The sequence below is a fragment of the Biomphalaria glabrata genome, chromosome 12 (genome assembly GCF_947242115.1).
Source record: "Biomphalaria glabrata chromosome 12, xgBioGlab47.1, whole genome shotgun sequence".
In the NCBI taxonomy this organism is placed as follows: domain Eukaryota; kingdom Metazoa; phylum Mollusca; class Gastropoda; family Planorbidae; genus Biomphalaria; species Biomphalaria glabrata.
The window spans coordinates 24,359,580-24,383,946 of record NC_074722.1 but is presented as its reverse complement, the minus strand read 5'-3'; the positions used below and the strand labels follow the sequence as shown (position 1 = coordinate 24,383,946).

The window sequence follows — 24,367 nt, the reverse complement described above, 5'->3', positions numbered from 1 at the left end:
GAGCTGAAAAGTGGAGGAATACTCAGAGATTGTATATGGGGTTATCTCATAAGGCGTAGGGTGGAGGGGGTGGAGGAATACTCAGAGATTGTATGTAGGGTTATCTCATAAGGCGTAGGGTGGAGGGGGTGGAGGGGGTGGAGGAATACTCAGAGATTGTATGTAGGGTTATCTCATAAGGTGTAGGGTGGAGGGGGTGGAGGAAATGTGATACCGGGAGGTACACTGTATATGGTTGGGAGAGGGTAGCGTTATAAAGGGGGCTTTGCCAATTAGATGTAACAGATTGTAGAATTCAAAACTTTTAAATTAGTAAAACAGGGGCGACGCTGTAAAAAAGGGGGGAGGCTGGTGTGAAAAGTAATATCGAATTGACAGGTCAGAAGTGGAGACCGTTCCAATGAAACGAACAGACTGTGGTCCAAATGGTATTGCCCAAATGGTATAGCCCAAATGGTATTGCCCAAATGGTTTTGCCCAAATGGTTTTGCCCAAATGGTATTGCCCAAATGGTATTGCCCAAATGGTTTTGCCCAAATGGTTTTGCCCAAATGGTATTGCCCAAATGGTATTGCCCAAATGGTTTTGCCCAAATGGTATTGCCCAAATGGTATTGCCCAAATGGTTTTGCCCAAATGGTTTTGCCCAAATGGTTCTGCCCAAATGCGAAATGTTTTGTTGAAAACGTAAAAAAAGCATTACGATTTGCAAAATGTAAAAAGTAAAAAAGACCCAGGACAAAAAAAAATACCCTTGAGCGGCGCCTATCAAATTTTCGAAATAATGAAAAGCAAAAGAATAGTCAGATAGTGGAAATAAGAGACTATTTGTTAATGGCGAGAGTTGGGAGGGAAAGATAAGTGATACTTGAATTTACGGGACGGTCCAAGTTATAAGTAAGGAAAAAAAAGGAGGAGGGTCCATGGCATAATAAACAATATTTAGCATGTGACCATATCAACGGGCGTAGCCGGTGGGTAATGCTAGTATCCCATATAACCCTACTAATACATACATAGTCACTACCTTATAAATACATTAAATATCTGAAAAACTAAATAGCCACCACAGCCCATCCCCTATTCAATACAGTACAGCAAGTCTGGGCCAAGCCCTAAATCTGGATTGGATCATTCTCAAACAATCCCGCCACACCAACTATGACGTCTTATGGAAATGTTCATTAGCAGACGACAATAGCCTTGAGCAGAAAGTAATGAGATAAGAAGAGTCCAGTCACAAGCAGTTTAAAAAAAGTGCAGAAGTTTAAAAACAAATGTTTTGCAGAAAAAAAAAGTGTCAATTTATTTTCGCCCTGAGAACTTCTAGCCTCTTGATGGGCTAATGAAGTCACGTGACCAGGGACCCCGTCACATCCAATGAGACGGTCATGTTTGGTCAACTAAGAAATTGCTTCTAAGCATAAACTTGTCAAAGGTTCTCGAAGTATTGTCTTTGAACAAGTCCGTCCGATACAAATCAAAGAATGACTTCTATGTTGAAAATAATCATTTCAACTTTATCTGGTCTATTGTATTTATGACATATTTAGGATTGTGTCAAAATATTCAGATTGATCTCAGTCACACAGAATAACCATTTTTTTTAAATAACTTCAAAGTCACTACATCTGAACGATGCATGGAATCTATATTTTTGCCCAAATGGAGAGGTGTTGTCTACGTGTCAGACCCACTGCATGCAGCATACATGTCATTAGACAATATAAAAACATTTCTTCAAACAGTTTCTAGTCATTCCATGAAGACAGGTAGCAAGGTAGCTAGAATATAATGATGTCCTAGTAGGTGAAGTCTATTGACTTTCTTGTGTTCTTGGAAGAATATTCAGTAGAACAGGTAAGTAGATATAGATTTCAACAGAAATAACAATGCATAACTGACAATAATATTTTCTGATTAACAAATATTATGAATGGAAACATAGCTAGTCCAGGATTTGAAAGTGAATTATTGAACTAAACATTTGAATAAATGACTAATTCAGATTGAGTACAGTAAAACCTTATGCACGGACGTGGTAATGGATATAAGCCTATAAAATGCTTATAATGGCATATGTCTAAAAAAACGTCAGATATTGAGTCCGGCGAAACTGTTATCACTCACAAGAGAAAAGGCAAAGGCGAGTAACTGGCGCCTAAACCAGTAAGCTTTGGGCTCGAGGGGAGCGTTAGCCTTGGTTGGCTATCCACATAAGAGAAGGAAAACTCTGAACTCAAACCTCTGCTGCCTTGCAGTTATTACCCAAATATGGGAAAGGTTTCGGGAGTCAATCTTGAGGTAAAAGTAGGAGTATTCGAGCCTCAGGTAACTTATCAGCTGATACCAAACTGGATTGGCACTTGTTTGGATAGATGAGCTGCGTGGAGTGTGTGTGTGTGGGGGGGGGGGAACTGCTGTGTTGGCGACATCATTGAGGGTCATATCTAATGCCAGGGCATTCACCCGATTTGTATATGATGCCACATAGTCGTTTCGCGATTGCAGGAGCCATATACAGGCGTGTGCTGTTAGAGACTATCAGATAAAGCTGTAGATAAAAACAAAAACAAAAAAACACCAAAAAAAAACAACAACTTTTTATATCATCATGTAGGGATGATTTTGTTCATCAATCTTATTAAAGCAGATATGCAGACTGCAGGGTCTAGTGTTCATGTTGCTAGAATACATTCTGTCGTGGGATACTGCACGCTAAGTAACGTATTCTGACTATCAGGACGCAAGGGCATGGAATGGGTTGCCTGAGCCAGCCAGCCTTCTGCCTACCTGTCTCTCTCTCTCTCTCTCTCTCTCTCTTTATCTTCTGTCGCTGTTTTTCTCTTTCATACTGACCCTGTCTCTCTATCTGCATTTCTCTACCTGTCTTTCTCTCTTTATCAATCATTGTTCTTTTTCTATCTGCCTATCTCTCCCTTTCTCTTTCCTTCTTTTCTACAAAATGCAGGATTAGACTAGATTACTTGCTACTACTTGACTACTACTTGCCAAGCTCCCATTAACTCTTTCTCTCCTAATTAACGATTAACGTTGATTTGACCCCCATTAAATTAAATGGATCTTTGGATTCATAGACTTTAACTTGTGTTGTGTACAAAGAGCATGCTTTCTCCTACAAGTTAATACCAAATATAACATTTTCTGATAACAGATTAAAAAAAAGTTATGGAAGTTTAATCCTAACAGGAGAGTGAAATACAAATGAGCTAAATGAATGATACTATCGAAAGAGGAAAATAATAACGGAGAGAAAGAGTTAATAAAAGTAAATATCTCGACTTATGAGAATAAATGCTATATTGTATGTGTATGCGCTCGTGTGTGTTGTGTCGTTGTTGTTCTCATTGTGTTGTGTTATGTAATCGAAATCAATGTAAAATGTTCTTTTAAAAATAGACATAGGTTGTTTTTACAATAAATGTCCATTTTTATGAATCCGAAAAAAAATGCAAAAAAAAAAAAAACAACAACATAAAAATAAACTCTAATCTTAATGAACTAATTGTTGCTGTAACTTCCAGGCTTCCATCAATGATGGTGCGACTTCAGGTTGTCCTAGTGTTACTCTTGTTTTATCAAGTCAAGTTTCTGAAGGCTTGGAGTCAAGAAAGTTTTATGTACGTGAGTTCAGTTCAACACAAAAATATGTTGGTGTAAAAAAACATTTGGTACATTTTAAAAGCTGTTCTTCTTGTTACTTATTGTCCTAAGTGATGAGTCTAAGACTCTTGGAACTCTAGGTCTATGGAAGCTGACTGTCTAAACAAACTTCTGTCCGGGAAAAACGCAAATTATGACATCCCTATTACCGATGTATGACATCCCAAGGCGCTCAGATTAGAAGCGACGCCAATGACCGAGGACAACAGGGAAAGTCCCTACTATTCCTTCTCTGTACCACATCAGCCGTTCAGGTGTCCGCCATAAAAAGAAACGGCTCATTGAGGAACGGTGCGTGGATAGTGACATGTTTGTTGGGGCTTTCGTCCATCCTTTTATTCAACAAGTAGTTCAATAGGAAGCCGTGGTGGCTGAATGGTAAATGCTTGGTTTCCGAACCGAGGTGTCTCGGGTACGAATCTCAGTTAAAGCTGGGAAATTAAATTTCGGGATAATATATATTAATACAAATATAGATACTACTGCGTACTTTTTATTATCCTGCCAACTATCCTGCAGTGCTATTCGGCCGGAGCCAACTATGGCCGAATAGTGAACAATGGCCGGATATTTGCCCTAACTACTTTCAGGTGCTCCCCTATGATATATATATATATATATATATATATATATATATATATATATATAGTTGACTCTTTAAGTGGAAGGAGTAATGTAGATTTGTCGCTGTCCTTGAAGTTTATCAGTAGCCTATATACGTTTTATTTTGTTGTTTTTTATTTAAATTCAGAATCATAGCTATTTACAGCTAAAGCTGGGTCCCAGGTGAGCAGAAATCCCTATTTTAACTCGAAACTTTAAAGCTCTAATCGTTGAATATCACGACCCAATCAGACAATCTCAGTAGGCCTTTAGTTGTTTAATTATTAACACAGAACTCTATTCAGTTTCAATGGTATGCTTCCCTTCCAAAACCTTGTTCTGTTATTTTGACTCTGGACATCGAATTTCTCCTCAACAGAAAGAGCATTTTATCAGAGTACAATGTTGTTGATCAGGCCAGTCTAGGGGACACCAACAAGGATGGAGTCATCACAGACACAGAGTTTACCAACAACCTCTACAAGCTCGCTGATAGTAAAGGAAATCATGGTCAGGGGAATGTTTGGATTAAAAAATTATTTTTTTTAATTTAGTTTTTTTGTAAAGACGAATTTCAAGTCATGGAATCTACAGTAGTTGGTCTTCTGAAATTTCGTTTTTTGAAATGTTGGCAATGATCTTAGAAGAACCCAACTCACAAAGATAAAGCAATATTTTTCAAAAACTATAAGAAAAAAATATACATTAATGATAGTGCAGTGAAATGTATTGAAAGATTAATTATCAATTTACTAAAAGTTACAACAATACATTTTTCGTATATAGTCTTCTACTTTAAATGATACATTTGTTACAGAATGCTCTTCTGATTAAACATCAGATTGACTAAATTTGATGCTTAGTTCATCAGCTTTTTCATATATACCCTTGTTTTAATCTTTGATTTTTGATTATCCGACAGAATATTTCTTTTTAACTCTTATTTAAGTCTTTCTGTGTGAAATTGTGGAACCGATATAGTGATGTTAATTACTAGAAGATCGAAATAATCTTTCTTTTGGTTTGCAGACGACGAAGTATCACGTGACGAGTTCATTGACTATTACAGAATGTACAACCTCAGCTCCGAGCTGACTTCCATCATGTTTGACTATCTCAATGATCAGAGCCAGAGGGACGACGTCATCGACCAGCGGGACGTGTCTCTGACGTCATTCTCTGGGAAAAGTAAGGAGAGAAAGAGAGAGAGAGAGAGTGGAAGAGAGAATGTTAGGACAGATATAACTCATTCTTTTTGTTTTTGAATCAGTGTATTTTCTAATAATTGGTTTTAATTTTGCTTGTCTTGAGATATCTATTCACTGTTAAACAGTATCTATGACCAACAAAATAATTGCATACAAAACTGAATTCTCGTATGGCCTAGAATAAATACACGCATTGGTCTATTGTTAATTCATATTTCTTGAGAGGGGTAGGTGTTGTTTTTTTTTTTTAAATTTGATATAGATTGAATTTAAAATGTTTAATTTTGTTTGAATCCACAGACTATATAACAGTGAATGACTACAGAGACGTACTTGAGAAGGTAGGCCAACATGTTTTACTTTCATTTTTAGTTTGACTCTAGACGTTATAGTTTTAATTAACACTTTTTTTTTTTAATTTCATTTTCATTTTTGTAAGCTTTAAATATGACTTTTACTGTCATTTCTTCAGATCAATAAAATAATATTAAATTTTTTTTTGTTTTTTTTTTAATTTTCTATCCCCAGTGGATTGGGCAGTCGGCAGAAAAGTTACTTTCTCTCTTGATGGCACCAACTTCGTGAGTAGTCTTTTACTTTGAACTTACTGCGGAAACAATTTTAAATAATGTCATTTCTACGAAAATGAAACGTTCAATCTATCAGTTATGTAGTTTCTGGGTCACAGAAGTCAGCCTTCTGGATCTTTTGTGAAACAATGTTTCCAGAATAACACAATAGCATACACCGGGAATACACCGTAGACAGTAGCTTACCGGGGAACACGGTCGACAGTGTTGTTATAAGAAACAAAAAAGAACTTTTATTAAGGCCCTATTTGTAGACACTAGCGATATAACGATAAGAACAAAATGCAATAAATGTGCATCTTATTTCTGTATTCTGTTAAGGTTGTGTAACTCTTCGATTATTCCGTCACAGCTATTCATTTAATACCAACGTATCAGATTATTTTTTATGGTACTAAAAATTAGTTCGACAATGTAAAAGTACTCAGCTAGATATTTATTTTTGTGTTAGTTAATAAGTGTTATTGCCATATTTAATATTACGGTATGTATTAACTCGTTAAAATACACAAATTAATATTATAATTTGTCTGTAACATCACCATTTAGTAGTGGAAATACGATGACATTGTTCACTCAAATTGTGAACCTCATTTTAAAAAAAATTAGCTCCTCATTATATTACCGCTTATCGTATCAAAATGTTTAATATTGCACTATTCCTTAATTTTACTTCTACAGCGCCCCTCTCCCAATGATTAAGAGAAGATTTTTTTTTTAAATTATGAGACATTTGTTCTTGGGATTGGAGCTCGAACCCAACTGGCTTTATGCTGTTTGAGATAAGCAACGAGCTCTCTTAACAGAGGGGCTTTAATTTTTTGTTTGTTCCCTGTGAAGCTGATGTAAAACATTCAGTCAGGTTTTCAGAGACCTTGGGGGTTTTGTTGTTGATGTTGTGAGCCCGTAAAGACAATGTAGACAGGTTAACTAATTCTGATTTGATAAAGATTTTGCCGTATAAACATACACCCCAAAACCCTTAAGTTGCATGGGACTCGGAATCAAGTGTCATGGTCGACCAATGGCATTAACATTTCAAACTTGCTTACACCGATGAGGAACTAGTGTACACTCTGCACTGTCTGTCCTATGTGTTCTTGGAAACCTACTCTCCTATAGTAGGACTGTGTTGAGTACAAAGTTGGCTTGATGCTAGACACGTTTTTCTCTTTTCTAAACATCGCCACTGAAAACAATTGTATCAATTACCTTGCTCTGGACAGGTTTTTTTTTTTTCTGCGGCGCGACCAGTTTCTGACTTACTACTTGGAGGCTTAGAGACAGAGAGAACACAGGTTTAGTTCAGTAAATATAAACAAAAAGGATAAGAAAAGTTAAGTACCATTTTATAGGTCGTCGTTTGAGACTTGGTGAAGAACACATCTATCAAATACGACTAGACTAGAAAACGATAGATACCTATGCAATCTTCTATGTTTATTAGAACTTCACTAGCAGAGTGAAGTAAAACATTCAGTCAGTGTCGGCTTGAGCCATGAGTTCGAATTTAGATAGTTTCCTTATTTTGTTTAATAATTGCTTTTTTATTGTTAGTCAATATCTATTACAAATGTAATCATATGACTAATTCAAACCAATTGATTCAACTATGCTTATTATAAGCTTTGTTTTTTTTTTTAAAGCACTTTTGATATTTTCTTATTTTTTATTAGCGGCCCCCGTAAGGGGAAAAAGCCGCTATTAGGTTTGTGCAAAATGTCCGTCTGTCCGTCTGTCCGTCTGTCCGTCTGTCCGTCTGTCCGTCTGTCCGTCTGTCACACTCAGATCTCGAAAACTAGAAGAGATATGAAAAATATTATTTCATCATTAAATCCGGCTTGAAAAGTTTAGGTGCAACGGCTACTTTTGGTTTTCTAAAAGCAAACCGTTTAATTTATAAAATTAATTATGCAAGCGATTTTTTCATAAAAATACACCAATTCTAAAACAATTACGTAAATGTAAGGGAGGCAATGTTACAATATGCTAACAAAGATGGACAATTTTTGTGTATTTTCAGTATCACTAAGTCAAATATATTTTTAAAATGTACAGGAAATGTTTACAACAAATACAAATAATAGTTAAAGACGTTTTTTCTGGTCAACTAGCTGCTAAAATTAAAAGAAAACATTTCTGTTTGTTTATAAAGGCTAATAATGCACTTTGTATGTAAATATCACGCACATTTTTTTAAATGGACTTTTTATGCAGCGATTTTCGTGCAGTAGCGTAACGTCGCAACATGATCAGGTGCTAAACCAATTCCTTAAACTTTTTTTAAAAATCAGATTTTATTTATTTTTTGTTTAGTGCCCCCATCCGAATAAAAGAAGCTTATTTTTGTGCGTTTTGTCTGTTGGTCGGTCTGTCCGTCACGATTAGATTTAAAAAACTAGAACTCTAAAAGCTATTGAAAATCTGATTTACCCTTTAATGTTCCTCCCATAACATCTCAATAGTTTTAAGTATCTAAAATTGATTGTTCCGGATTTTTTGTGCAAAACTAATCAACGCCAACAAATGTTTGTTTGCTCTTCTAACTTATATTACATTCAATTTCCATGCTTAAACGTTGCAAAAACACATTATCAATAATATGTTGTTCCGTTTTTTATGTAAATAGCATATTAATGCTAAATCATAATCTCTATACTGACTTATATTTCATTAAGTGTAAAAATGTTCCGGATATTGTTTTATAAAACATGAATTATGCCTAATGATTGTTTGAAATCGCATAAGGCTTTTAAAAAAAGTAATTTACTAGAATTGATTACTGAAAATTACTTTTTGGACATTTAATTTTCTTGTAAAACATAACATAGAAGTTTTGTAATCGATAAAGAAAGTTCCGGATTTTGTTTCTTACAAATCGTCGCCAGAAATTTCCGAATTTATTTAAAAATCTACTAACGCCAAATAATTGTTTGAACTCCCTCTTCTAATTAATAAACAAATAATCTTCTCATTTACGAAATAATGTTTTTACGGATTTTTATGAACAATATTTTAACTCACTACTCTCTTACAGTACATTTAACTTTCTACCTAAAACATAAAAAAATCTAATTATCGTTAATATTATGTTCCGATTTTTAAGGAAAACAGAATCCAAACACCAAAGTAAGGTATGAAAATCTCTCCACGTGGCTGTAGTACATCTAATTTTTATACGAGACCATCCAAAAAATTTAATTAACGGTATTACATTTATCTGAAATTCTCTTTTTCTTTTACTATATATACAAACATCCGGAACAATCTATTATATAAACTTTTCAATTGTGTTCGTACCTAAAAATTATTGCGATGTTTTGAAACGTAAAATAAAGGTTAATCAATTTTTAATAACTTTTAGTTGTTTTTTTTATATCAAGATAACGGACAGACCGACTGACAGACAAAACGCAAAAACAATGTGGCTTTGATCCTTTTTAAATAATATCTATTAGAACTCAGTGCACCAATGTCTATGAACCCTCGTTAAATATCTCGTGTAAATAAAGACATTTTTTTTATGGTACCGGTACTAGCCTATTGTGAGGTAATGGAATTTTTTTTCTTTGACGTCATATGAATGGACTCTTTCAATGTAATGTTAAAAGAACGCACTCGGTGCACCAATTTCTATTAACCCTCGAAAAAATTGCTTGTATTAATGAAAACATATTTTAGTCTAACTAAGCCGTGTGACGTAGTGTTTTTTTTTTCCTTTGACGTCACATGGAATGAATTCTTTAAATGAAATGCTAAAAGAACGCACTCGGTGCACCAATGTCTATGAACACTCGAGAAATGGCTCGTGTTGATAAAGGTGATTTTTAGTCTAGCTAGGCCTTGTGACGTAGTGTTTTGTTTTTCCTTTGACGTCATATGGAATGAATTCTTTAAATGAAATACTAAAAGAACGCACTCGGTGCACCAATGTCTATGAACACTCTATAAAAGGCTCGTAATGATGAAGGCGATTTTTATTCTAGCTAGGCCGTGTGACGTAGTGTTTTTTTTTCCTTTGACGTCAAATGGAATGAATTCTTTAAATGAAATGCTTAAAGAACGCACTCGGTGCACCAAAGTCTATGAACACTCGATAAATGGCTCTTATAGATAAAGGCGATTTTTAGTCTAGCTAGGCCGTGTGACGTAGTGTTTTTTTTTCCCTCTGACGTTATATGGAATTAATTCTTCAAATGAAATGAAAAAAGAACTCGGTATAGTAATGTTTATTAAGCCTCGTTATGTGACTCGCGTTTAAAAAAGGAATGATATCTTGATTTAGATCTAATCTAGATTTTTTAAACTAGATCTAGATTTTTATTACAGTATATCTAGATCTGGATTTATATTCTAATTAAAATTATTTTAGAGTCTAGATCTAGAATTTCTAGATCTAGTTTAGACTAAAATAGACTAGATTAAGATGTAGAATTTCAATTTCTAAACTTAAAGTGTAAAAAAAAAGTGTAGATTTTCATTTCCAAACGTTTTGATCAATATTGTAATGTTTTAATATACTAAAACTAATCTACTATTTTTTTTATTAAATTTAAATTTACGGCAAATGAATCTTTGAAACATTATTACTTTTGACCATCGGATGGCTGCCTGGTCGTGCGGTTTGCGCGCTGGACTGTCGTTCAGATTTATGGATGGCCCAGGGTTCAAACCCTGCCCGCTCCCATCCCCCGTCGTCCTGCGGGAGGTTTGGACTAGGAAGTAATTATCTTCAACTCTGAAGGAACATCCGAAACGTGTAAAACATTTTACATCAAAATTAAATCACCTCTTGAATATTATTTGCGAATATGCAGATCCGACAGGGATCCGACTTCGACGGGGGCCGCCTCTGAGTTTGTGTAACACAAACTCTCTTTGTAATCTTGTTTAGCTTGTGTATCATTTCCCCGCACTCTCTTTCTTCAGCATTGGCCATGGCGATACCGGAGAGATACATTATGACTTCTTTATAAGCAGTGTTGATGTTAACCGAGACAAGATTGTGACGTTAAACGAACTGAAACAGGAACTCTCCAGAATGAATTCAGAGGGTTTGTTGCATTCATAGTAACAATTTAAAAACTTCTCCATTGTAAAACGCACTCTGTTAATGAGACTTTTAGAATTGTAAGATTTTAATCTGCTGTAGTGGAGGACAGGGGAGACTATTACATAATCTCATGATTTTGGTCACTAAAAAATCCTTTAAAAAAAAACTTTTCGAATTGAGACGACTGTTAAAAAAAACAATTTCTTACAGCCCACATATTGACCTGGGGAGGGGGCTTGGTGGCTGAGTGGTAAAGCACTTGGCCTCCGAACCGAGAGGTTGCGTGCTCGAATTTCGGTGAAGACTAGGCTTTATGATTTTAAGGACGCCCCTAAGTCCACCTAACTCTAGTGGGCAGCTGACTTATCTTGGGGAAAGTAAAGGTGGTTGGTCGTTGTGCTGGCCACATGGCACCCTGCTTGTTAACCGTTGGGCAAAGAAAGATGACATTGACACCATCTGCCCTACAGATCGCAAGGTCTGAAAGTTGAACTTTACTTACTTTTACAAATTGGCTCGCTACGTTCCGGAGCTTTGCATAGCTACACGGTTGTAAGCATTGATTTTGCTGAAGTTACTATGTTAAAAAACAAACGAAAGAAAACAAAAAACTAAAATACTCTATTGTTACTCGCAGGTCAAGTACGCAGGAGACATTGGGTCGATAGAACAACGCAGGCATACAATGCAGACCCAGTGGCCACCAACCTGGTGTTTGACTTCTGGGACAGAGACAGGGACATGACCTTGTCCAGTTATGACCTTCAGTCCGTTCTGAAAGAAGTTGACCTTGATGGTAAGAAGTTTAGTCATACTAGAAAATTGAAGAACAATAAAATAACAATAATGACAATAACAAGAAAAGAACAAGAATATTAAAAAAACAAGGTTACAAAGACAGTTTGTGTGGAAACACGAACTCAAAATCGGCCCCCGAAGTGGTTCATCCAGGCAAAAAAAAAAAAAGCCAGATTTCAATATTTTTAGAAAGAATAACAGAATTAAATTCTATCAAAGGGAAATGACAGAGAAGAATGGAGAAAGAAGGTTGACAGATCTTGTGTGGTTCCTCAACGGTCCAGCAGACCAGGGGATAGGTGAAAGTGAATGTGAAGTTAGTTGTGAAGATGGCCTGATGTCTTATAATGAATAGCCAATTGATCTGATTGTTTTGTAAAGGGTCAATCTCTTATTCAAATCCTAAAAAAAAAAAAAAAAAAATTTCCGTAAAAAAAATAAAAAATTAAAAAACTACTAGCATAAGTGATTTTCAAAATTAGATTTTTCGCTTTCAGAAAAGAAAAAAATTTTAGCCGTTGCATCAGAACTTTGAATGGTCTAAAATATCATGATGTCGGATTTTCACTATCTTTCCTAGTTTACGAGATCTAAATGGGATGGACGGACAGACAGACATTCCACACAAAACTAATAGCGTCTTTTCCCCTTTCGGGGGCCGAAAAAAATACTTAAAAACAAACAAAGCTTATACGAAGTTTAATTTTATCAAATAGTTTAGATCACTCATGTAATTAAATTTGTAATAAATCTAGACACAGAGAGAGACACACACAAAGGCAGAGATAAAGACAGCGAGTAAGAGAGACACTCACACACATAGAGAGAGAGACAGAGATAGACTTACCTGCAGAGACAGAGACACAAAGGGAGAGACACACACACAGAGACTGAGAGAGACACACACACAGACAGAGAGAGAGTGGGAGAGAGAGAGAGAAAGAGAGAGAGAAGACTTGGAGAAAGAAAAAGACAATGTGTGTGTGTGTATGTTTATTTATTTAGTTAATTAGAAATGAATGTCCTGACAAATAGCTGGTGCATTCTGATCATTTCAATTTACGGTGTTGATGGGATATTAAGATAAAACGTTTAATATTTCATTCGTTCAAAGTCGAACTGCACATTAATAAAATTAACCAACATTTCAAGTTTGTCCAAAGTGACTTACTGTAGCAATGAACACTCAGTTTGTCCAAAGTGACTTACTGTAGCAATGAACACTCAGTTTGTCCAAAGTGACTTACTGTAGCAATGAACACTCAGTTTGTCCAAAGTGACTTACTGTAGCAATGAACACTCAGTTTGTCCAAAGTGACTTACTGTAGCAATGAACACTCAGTTTGTCCAAAGTGACTTACTGTAGCAATGAACACTCAGTTTGTACAAATAAATAGATAAACCAAATTAACAATTCCTTCTCTTGAACTCTTGCAGAGGATGGTGTGATCAAAACAGACGAACTTATCAGATTCATTGAAAGAGTAAGTAGCGAACTAATGAGTTCATTCACCCCAGTGAAACAATCCATTTCCTAGGGCGATATTTCATAGCGTTTTAAATTGTTAACAACACAAGATATTTGTTCTTAATATCTCACATTTCTATTTAACTGTGAGAAATACTAAAATGTCTTTGTAAATGACTCCATGGCGGCATGGCCATTTCGTACACTCAGAAAGAATTGAGGATTTTTATTAACACAGCGAGTCCTTGCTTCATGAAATAGTGAAAATATGTGCAACCAAGTTATCAAATCTTCTTGTGTCTAACTGGATCACAAGGAAGAAGCTTTCCATTTCAGGTTGTACTTTATAAGGGCCAGTCACTCTATATCCAAGAGCTAGTTTCCTGCTCTGAGTGCAGTGGCGTAGCTCGAAATTTTCCATCATTTGAGGGCCGGGGAAGCTTGACCTCTTAAAAGGCCTCAGTATTTTGACATTCGACATCATGACATGGGATAATAGGGTTTAATATTTATTAAAAAAATAATTGGAACACTCAGTGGGGTCCCCCCTCAATTGTTGGCCGGGGGGATTTTCAAAATCTCCCCCCCATCCCCCACCATAGCTACGCCACTGTCTGAATATGGCTTTCAAGATTTTTTTCCGTTGTTTTTTTTTCCGCAATATGTTTTTAAATATTCTCCAGACATTAAATGTTTCCTATCTTTCTAGCAATATGCTTTTTACAAATACTTAATTTCTATTTCTTCAGTACTTCTGCAATTACATTTTCTTTGTTAGCATCAGTAAAAGCTTAGTTCTTCAGTTGTTTTCCATATTGAGCTTCAGTGTAGAGTGTTATTACATTTCTAACCGGTTGAATAAAATGACAGATTTATTGTGTTTGTTTCAATGTATCATAAAAACAACAATGTGCCATAAAGATCTTTTCCCCTTGTTCTCCAGGCCTACAAACTAAGTCACCGTGTGATTGGAAAATCTCTTTCGTCCTCGCTGGTGAAATGCCCAGAACCCTGGTGGTAACAATCTTGTTTTTAAACCCTGCAACAAAAAACTGATGATTTAAACTGAATGAATTCTTATTGAATATAATTGTATCAGACTTTGTTTCTTTTAATAGTGCTTTTCAAAAACAGATATTACAAAGAAAGTTTAGTGAGATGCATGCATTCTCTTTCAATAGATCTTGCTAATAGATAAATAAAACCAATTAGTTAATATATATATATAATAAATACTCAAAACTACTAAATAGCCATTTTTAGACCAATCGACAAACTCTTATATGAAACCGTTTCCACTCTAATTGACTAATTTATCTTATCTTCTCTACTGTTTTAGGGGTAATGAGAACTGGTCATCGGATCTGGACATCACTAGAGCCATAATGGATTTTGATGATGATCTGAATGGATGGGTTTCTTTGGAAGATTTGAACCGATGGCTGGAGATATTTGATGACAACAGTAACTTTCATTTTATTGGATCGAATTCTACGTGAATTTTAGTTTGCCCGAGTCTCCTTTAAGAATCTTTTCAACCTCAACCTTTGACCTTCGTTTCCTGATAATATTCCTCACATGTTAAGCGAGTGTTTTTAATGTAGCAGTTCTGATTTTGCCAGTTTTCCTTTTCTTAATTTAGTCAACCCATTCTGCGATTCTTTCAATAAAATAGGTCTCTACGACGTGGCAATACGAGCTATTGGTCTAAAGTGCCCACAGGTTGTGACGTTGCAGGTCATTATTCAGGTCTTCTATAACGATTGGGCTAGGTTGTAAAAACAATGACAACTTTTTTCTATTTAGCACTGACCATAGAAAAACATTTATTGCCCACCTCTTTATATGTAAAAGGTCAAAGACCTACTTGCACAAAACTTATGTTAAATAACTTATTAAGGTTCACGTATCTTCCTAGGGTTATATGACCTCGTAAAACGCCGATAAAATCCCAAGTCATTAGGCCTACTGATGCACTGCTTGCAAATCAAGGATTTGTCTGAGGTTTCCAAAATTTTATTACCACATAATAAACCACAAAATAAATAAATAAAAATACATCTTATGGACTTTTTGAAAGTTGATGGTCTAAAGTGCCCACAGGTTGTGCTACTTTAGCTTTTACATTCTCGATAAATTTTTGATTTCATTTGCAGGCGATTCATCCATCAGCAGAAGTGAATACATCTCAATGCAATGGAAGCGCTATAGAATCAATAATACGCTCTCTTCTGCCATGTTTGATTTAGCAGACGTGAATGGTGATGATAGAATAGATCAAAAGGATTGGTCGAATTATTTCAAAGGTATGTACGCCTATATCACTAAGACAACAATGATACATTTAGTCGCAGAAAAAAAAAAGTTTTTTTGTAATAATGCAGGCTCTCATCGGCGATAGACTTACAGTACTAAAACGAGCAAAAAAAATGCTTTAAAAAAAAAACAAAGCTTATCTCAGGCAAACAACCGCTAATTATTGCCATTTGCCTTAAGGTGTCAGAGTATAGCTCCCTTTCTGCTTTATAAAACAAAATTAATTAATTACTACTAATGATCAACAAATTGTCATGAACTATAAACAATTATGCAAAATTTCGACTTCATGAAAGAATGGGAAGAGAGTGGAAAACGTGCCAAACATAACCAGGGGAATATATCCATCTCTCATTAAGTAGCATTTATTCCCCCTATTTCGATATCAAATAAAATAATTAATTATCAATTATTAATTTTTTTAAAAATGTGTTTTATAATTCATTTTTTGTCGGGTACAATGAATAACTGTGTTAAGTTTCAACTTGATCTGACAATGGGAATTGGCAGGAAACTATGAATAATTTTAAAGACAATACCTCCCTTGTGCAACTTATAGAGCAATCATTTTTCTATTAATAACTCCGTCCTGAAACATGACGTTAAACTGCGCTCCTCTTTCCTTCGCTCTTTTGGAGCTGAAAAATGCCCTACTTCTTTTCTATCATTGTGTCTGCCTCCTCTTTCTCGGTCTGCCTTCACTAATCATCACTCTGTCTCCTTATATTTAAAATCTCCCTACGTCTTAGACCAGTACGTTTACCGGTAAGAGGGGGGGGGGATAAAGAGATCCTGGTATTTGAGTAGGTGCCTATCCTAGGATAAACTACTACAATACAGTACTTTGGCTCCAAGTTCCTCTAGACCTGAGGCCCAGATGGCCCGCTCTGTGTCAACCGGCTTGTCACGCGGAGCTACCAGCATAGGTCATCGACCTATGCAGGAGGGCAGTGGCTGGAGGGTCAATCAGGGAGCATCTGTATCGGACACATGTCCAATGCAGCAGCTGACTGTATAGCACCAGTGTAGCCCTGGCGAGCTCATTCTGGACATTCGAATGGCCCGTCCCCTTGTTGGACTCGATGGCGGATGGGGAGCACAGGTGACGAATTACTACTAATGTCCATGGACAAACAAAAAAAACACCAAAAAAAAAAACTACTTTCCCCCAGATTTGTGTCTAGGCAAGAGGCGAAGAATAGAGGCAAAAAAAGGAGGAGGCCACAAGAAGCTGTACTACCTGGCCATCATTTCTGGTGGTCAGGTGCACAGAAGAGGGGAAAAGCCTGACAAAGATGAGCCCTTTTCTCATCTTCAAGGGACTTAAGTCAGTAGTGGGAAAGCCCAAGAGTGTATCCAAGCTGCACAAGTCATCAGAACTTCTTGTACAAGTTGATAGTAAGATACACTCTGATGGGCTTCTACGATGCAGAAGAATCTGCGATCTCCATGTGGAAGTCTGAACTATTTTTACACAAAAAGAAGATCCCTGTTGTGAAAACTACAAAATTTTTAGGCCTCACCCTAGATTCCAAATTTAATTTTCTCCCCCAAGTTAAGAAACTTAAGAAGAAATGCCATAAGTCATTAAACATACTCAGAGTACTCAGCCATACGGACTGGGGAGCTGACAGATATACCTTGTTGTTGCTATATCGGAATCCGATCCAAGTTGGACTACGGAACCATAATATATGGAGCATCTTGGAAATCGTATCTAAAAATACTAGAACCCATACCAAATGCTGCCCTGTGTCTCTGTCTCGGCGCATTTCGTACATCACAAATCCCAAGTCTCCACGTGGAGGCTGGAGAACTCCCCATGGACATAAGAATGAAAAAGCTTGCAACGCAGTATATAGTCAAGCTAAAATACAACCCCAAGAACCCTGCTTTCCACTCCATATTTAACCCTACAGATGTAGAACTATACAATCGAAGGCCTAACGTCATACAGCCGTTGGGCCTTCGAATGAGAGAACCCATCCAAAATTTAACCCCACCCATTGACTAAATTTCTAAAACAGAAATCCCACAGAACCCTCCTTGGTTGATGAATAAAACCAAATTAAATGTTTCCCTCCTTAATTTCAAAAAATAAAATACAGACCCAAGCATACTACAAGTCCACTTTATGAAACGGCAGGAAAGCTACGGAGATTGTAGCACCATTTACACTGACGGATCCAAAATGGATGGAAAGGTGACTGCTCCTTTTGGAACAAAACAATCTCCCGTAGACTCCCCGGTGGCTGCTCCATCTTTACGGCCGAATTACATGCAATATCGCTTTCACCTATGGCCGTCAAAGCATCAGACAGGAGAAAATTTATCATATGCTCCGACTCCAATTCTGCATTGCAAGCTTTGGGGCGGATGAAGAGTGACATTCCATTGGTATATAAGAGCCTAAAGCTGTTGGACCAAATAGAAGCTGACCATAGGGATGTCACCTTCATCTGGATCCCCTCCCATGTGGGCATAGAGGGAAACAAAACGGCAGACAGAGAAGCAAAGAGAGACCTAAATCAAGCGGTGTCAGGAACCCAAATTCCCTGCTCGGACCTGAGACAGAGTATTGCCTCTGCCACCTATCGAGAGTGGCAGGATCTGTGGGAGGCTGAGACCCACAACAAACTCAGACAGGTTGGGGCGGATGTCAGGTGGCGGCCCACATCTAAGGATCTGACAAGGCTTGGAAGCACGACCAGACTCAGGATTGGCCACACCTACATCACGCATTCCTTTTTGCTGAAGAGAGAGGAGACCCCACTTTGTGAGTACTGTGACTCTCGTCTCACCATGGAACATATCCTCATTGATTGCCTCAGATACCAAGATATTAGGGGAAATTTTTTTTAGAGCGCACAACTTAAAAACACTATTTGACAATGTCAACCCAGGGTTGGTACTGGGCTTTGTCCGGGAGGTGGGGTTGTCTACGAAGATTTGATTGTGAAATTGTGTACATATAATATTAACAAAAGATTTTTACTAAATTATTAAATTTTCACTACCTTTACTATTTTAACCTTGTTTTTAATAACTTAACTAAATAAAATTTAGTCTTTGTGGTATGAAGGTAAAGTAACCTTTTAGGGATTACGGGCACGACAAGGCCTAAAGTGTGCCGATGTGCCTAAAAACTCAGACTCTATTAATAACTAATGAATGTTAGATAAACCAAATGGAACACTTTTTACCATATAAGTTGTATATAGGAGGTATTGTCTTTTAGTGTGTATGTGTGTGTTTGTTGTTGTTTTTAAATAAAATAGTAGAAATACACAACGTTGCATTCCTAGGTCATACAAGCTTTTTCTTTTCTTTTTTTTTTTTCAACGTAATATTGAAAACTTACGTTTTCTTCTTCAGATTACACACTAAACACAGAATTGATTATTTTGTTTCCTCAGGAGGTCTTCTTGTTAGTTTCTGTGATGCTAAGTTCAGTTTTCAAAGTCTTATCAGAACAGCACAACAGTTTCAACGCTATTCAAAGGTATGCACCTTAGAGTCAAATAGTTTCTTTTTGTATAATAACTAAGTAGGTAGCTGTTACAACAACATTGTACTTACACATTTTAGTGACATTCATAGCCTTTCACACTACTATTATGACTGTGTTCGATATATTGAACCGTCATCTAGAGCTACATTAGACTCACACTGACGAGTTCTTCAAACTTTTCAGGCTAACGAGATTCGAGAAGCGACAAAGAGACATCTCAACGAACAGCTTCAATACTTCCGTCGCAATCAACAATCAATGTCAAGCAGACGACCAAGAGACCTGTGTGCTGGTCAGCTGTCTTGCTATGAAGGGGAGGTGTCGGATGACTGGTGGAAGCCTGAAGCTTGGCTGTGGTGGGGTGTATATCTGTCTGATGTAAGTGCCAAATCAGACGTCTCCCCAAACATTGGCACTTACCCCTTCGAACAAACTTTTCCTCCACAAGGCTTTCCAGGCGCCGACTTCGGAAATCGCGACTATACTCCAGGGTCTAGATGGCCGCAATGGCCCGGTAGCTACCCAACCTCTATGTCCCAAATGAACGGTTTGTTTTATCCATTCAAAAGATCAACCGAGGATCCAATGAGATTTAATAGAAATCAAGAGAGTAACTCCCCAAAAACAAATCTCTTCAATCCATTTCGGAATCCCCAGAGTCCGAATCCCCAGGGAGACACTACTTCAAAAAGTCCTGAAGCTTCACAAACATTAAACAGCGAACGTGAATCAAGCAAGATTGAAAGCAACAGGAACCCTCCAGCTGACAGCCAAGAAGCTAGAAGCACCTTGTTCCAAACAAGTCGTGACAATATCTTCAGTCAGCAGACAAATACCAATTTCAGCCAAGCCGCCAGCACCGAGCAAGATGGCGACACTTCATGGATGGAGAGGAAAGATCAAAATAAAAGTCAAGGCCTTGACCCTGGGCGATACCCGTGGGGCCTGCCTAATATCAACTATCCTCCACCGCCATTTATGTTCGGACCTGATACATGGGCAGCCACCAACTATCCGTTCTGGCCAATGTTTGGGAGGTTTAGAAGAGTTGCAGAAGAACCCGAAGGAATGAATGAAAATGGCGAAGAAGAAATGGAGAGAGTAAAACGAGATGCCGACCACATGGGCAATGACACAAATCCCAATAAGTCCAAAACAAACGATAATAGCACAACAGATAATGACCAAACAAGTGGTTGGAGACAGGGCTTTATTTTGCCTACGCCTGTGTTCACCTTGCCACCTTGGGATCCGCTGCTGATGTGGATGACCGAGAGAGATTTGTGGGAAGCTCTATTGGCAGATGATTGGAAAGATTTCAACAATGGCAGCTCTTCCGAAAGAAATAGTACAAGCCAGGCTCAATCTGAGAGTGTCTCAAGTGAAAGCAACGAACAGAGAAACCAAGATGGAAGCGAGAAACCCACAGACGATACGAACAAAAGTCGAGAAAAACGTTACTTGAATCCTGACTTTAGGGGGCAAAACTTGCGTTCTGATTGGTGGCCAGCACGAAACTGGCCATTTTATAACACGAGACTCTGGCAGACACAGAGACCTTTCTGGCAGTACTTCAGCCCACAAGACTGGAGATACCAGAGACCATCACTCTCGCGAAACTCCTGGCCGTATCATAGTGCTCAAGAGTGGCCGTATAACCAAGGCTATGGAAATGTTTGGTCGAACGTTGGCTTGAACTTTCCCGACAACCCTTTCCGTTCTGTACGCCGCACGAAAAGGAAAACAAGCGACACTAACGTGAAAGACAACGTGGGCACAGGCGAGAGGAGAGACTCACCCTTTAATATATTGAAAAACAACTTCCAAGACTCTGAGCCAAGGAATTCACCATTTAACCAATGGAAAAACCCTTTGCAAGAAAGCGGCAGAGACATGAAAAGCGATAAGTCGGAGAACGCGGACAGCACCTGGAGAAGTGACTCGAAGACATTTTCGACTAATTGGAATTCCAACATGAAAAACGATTTTTGGAAAAAGAATGACAAAATCGACGACTCTCGTGAAAGGCTGCTTCAGAGACTTCTACAGTCTTCCCATGAAAATGGTGATTTTCTAAGAAAATACGGTCCTCAGTACAGCGGTGTTAACCAGGAACCCACAGAAGCATTCAGGGGCAGACAAACAGATGCCAAATATTCACCATTTCTTTTTAATCAGTTGGCCAATAACTTCTGGAGAAATGCTGTACCTCAAACGACGACCTATCCATTTCAATCCAGACATTGGTCAGAACGATTTGAAGTCGGGTCGAATGGTTTAAACCCCTTCAATACTTTCTGGCCAGGTTTTTACTTTCAGGAAAATGATTTTTCCGAGGGCGATGTTCTGAAAGATTTCGAGAACGTTCCTTCGGTCCCAGAATGGATAAGAGGATATGACGATTCTCTGTATCATATAAGATCTCGCATTTTCAAACGAGATGATAGTCAACCACGTGACTCGACGGAAGAAGATAATGGTGGAACGAATGGAAATACTTTTGAAGAAGATAAAGAATTGAAGAAGGATGAAAACGTCAGCGGGTCGTCCAGGAAAAAACGCTGGAGCTTACGTGATTATCCCAGCAATTCAAACCGGCTGGATTGGGTCCTCACAAGATGTCAAGAGTGGAGAGAACAAATACACAGAAATTGCCGAGGAGATGGGCGATGTTTTCAGGACTATTGGTTCGATAATCAGCAATATTATTACTGGGACTGGATATGCCCGTATTTCTGGAGCGATATTTACAACGACAGATATGGATCGTGGAGAAATGCATTTCCCCAACCAAACTATAACACATGGAGAGGTGTATTCCCTTATCAGTTGGCCAGGTGGAAACGATTCAATACAAACTACTTCAAACATCAGGAAGATTATCAGAGTCCTGCTTCGTGGTACCAAAGCAACTCTTGGGAGACAGCAAATAGAAACTGTAAAGAACTCAATCTTGCTCTGAACAGTGACATTCCCTGGAGAAGCTGGAACATGCTGCGTTACCTTCAGAGCGAGATTCGAGATCTACCCGAAGATTTCAGAAATGTGCAATACCTTCGTGAGCGAGGCAGTGCAAGAAGCAACATTTACCTCTGTGTCAGAAAAGATGCTCAGAATCAACAGTACAAATACATTACACGAAAAGAAAACACTAATTGGTCAGGGCAGGCCAGACCATGGGGTAACGTGAATAGGAACTTTGATAAAGATTTTGACATAACAGGAATGTGGCGAAAGAAAAAAGAAACAGCAGAGTCAGAGAGCAAAGAGTCAGTGGAAGAAACTCCAGAAGGAAGAAAGAAACGCTGGAGCAGCGAGAATTGGTTCCCTGCAATGAGTTATCGCAACATTGACTGGCCATTCACTGGAAACAATCAGGTTCCGTCTTGGAGTAACAACCAGTGGTATAGCAGTGACTGGCCCTGGCAGAACAGAGCATGGCGCTACCTGTGGAGAAAGAAAAAAGAAACAGCAGACTCCGTTAGCAAAGAAACTAAAGAGCCCGTTAAGCAGACTATGGCAGGAAGAAAGAAGCGTTGGAGCAATGTAAATTTGTTTCCTTCATTGAGCTATCGTAATACTGACTTTCCACCCATTGGAAATAGCCAAGTTCCGTCTTGGAGAGATAATCAATGGTACAGCTACATTACCAGAAACAGCGGCTGGCCTTGGCAGAACAGACCATGGCGCAACATGGATTCATACAGAGATTTCGATAGAGCTGGACTAATTTGGAGAAACAGAAAAGAGACGGCAGGTTCCAAGGTACAAGAAACGAAAGAGGGAGTTAACCAATCAGCAGGAAAAACAAAACGATGGGATACTAGGAGTTGGTTCCCTTCATCGCGTTTATCTAATTTTGACTGGCAATACTTCGGAAACAGTCGTCTGGGTAACCAGCAGTCCTGGCAGAATAACTTAAGACCATTCAACCCAATAGATTCTTCCTATTACCCTAACAGTATGTATCGCTATTCACCGTTCACTAAAGCAACGAGTCCAGTAAACTGGAATGAATGGTCCATGTCTGACAGATACTCCACAGATTCAGACCAGACAGCCAGCAGCTTGTCCTCCAGATCTGCAGAGCAATTGGAATCAAATAGCGAGCAGCAGTGAGGAGCAGATGTACACCAGAGATCGCATCAAACTTGATATTATGGACTTAATGCTGTACAGAGCTGCTGTAGCCAACGGACTAAGAACGAGACTAGTAAATTGTCAACCAAAGATGACAGCATTCTAATATATATATATACTTGTTATTTGTTCAATGTATCACTTGACACGAAATAAGTCAGTTATTTAAAACTCTGCATTCAAAATGTTTTGTTCAATAAACTTATTTGATGATGTACAGTCATATCAAGATAAACTTGACTCAATCTACTTTCTGGTGAATGCGTTATTCACAAATGCAGATCTTTGTCAGTATTTTTCTCTATTCAACTAATCTGTACAATGCAAGCAGCAATCTCAATAGAAGTATGGCGATTTGAATTTCAAAACATTTTAAAGTCATTGAGAAAAAATGTCAAACCTTGTGTAAAATAAAATTTAATTTTAAGCTCAACTCATAGATGTGTGGGAGGGAGTTAAACCATTTGGCTGCCAAACTCTAGTTTATATCCCTATGTAGAGTTTGAACTTTACATTCAGGATTTGTAAAATGTTTTTGAAGGTAATCTACCTCCTAGTCCAAACCTCCCGCAGGACGACGGGGGATGGCAGCATTCAAAGAATGAACCCTGAACTATCGAGACAACCAAAAGACAGTCCAGCGAGCATATGGCAGGACAAGGCACCCATTTGACTTCAAGCTTAACTGCTACTTGTCTTAAATCCCCATGGAAACATTCTCCCAGGTGTCTACAAAAAAAGACAGGACTAAAGCACATGCGTAGAGCAACATAAATGATGCGATACAAAGAAGCAATAATAAGGTTTGTCTTGAGTCCAAGTCTGAAGATTCCAGAGGAGTGCAGTAACTCAAGTGGCTAGACAGATCAAGTGATCTACAAATTTTGAAACATCCAGAGCAGACAAAAATAATCATAACGATAAAAATAATAATAACAATTATTATATATTATAAATCACTTATATATAACAATTATAACAACTCAAAAGAAATTAT

At 37.7% G+C, this 24,367-nt stretch overlaps 1 protein-coding gene across 1 annotated transcript; it reads left to right on the top strand.

The window, feature by feature from the left end:
- Positions 1-1,749: 1,749 nt before the first annotated feature.
- LOC106073128 (uncharacterized) lies at positions 1,750-23,726 on the top strand. The gene is made up of 14 exons (XM_056006061.1): positions 1,750-1,859; positions 3,545-3,640; positions 4,666-4,796; positions 5,316-5,474; positions 5,795-5,835; positions 6,023-6,075; positions 11,014-11,138; positions 11,775-11,933; positions 13,373-13,419; positions 14,347-14,420; positions 14,743-14,867; positions 15,560-15,709; positions 19,136-19,221; positions 19,414-23,726. Exons 2-14 carry the CDS (start codon positions 3,555-3,557, stop codon positions 23,347-23,349), a joined length of 5,172 nt encoding a protein of 1,723 aa, XP_055862036.1. The 5' UTR covers positions 1,750-1,859; positions 3,545-3,554; the 3' UTR covers positions 23,350-23,726.
- The last annotated feature ends 641 nt before the right edge of the window (positions 23,727-24,367 follow it).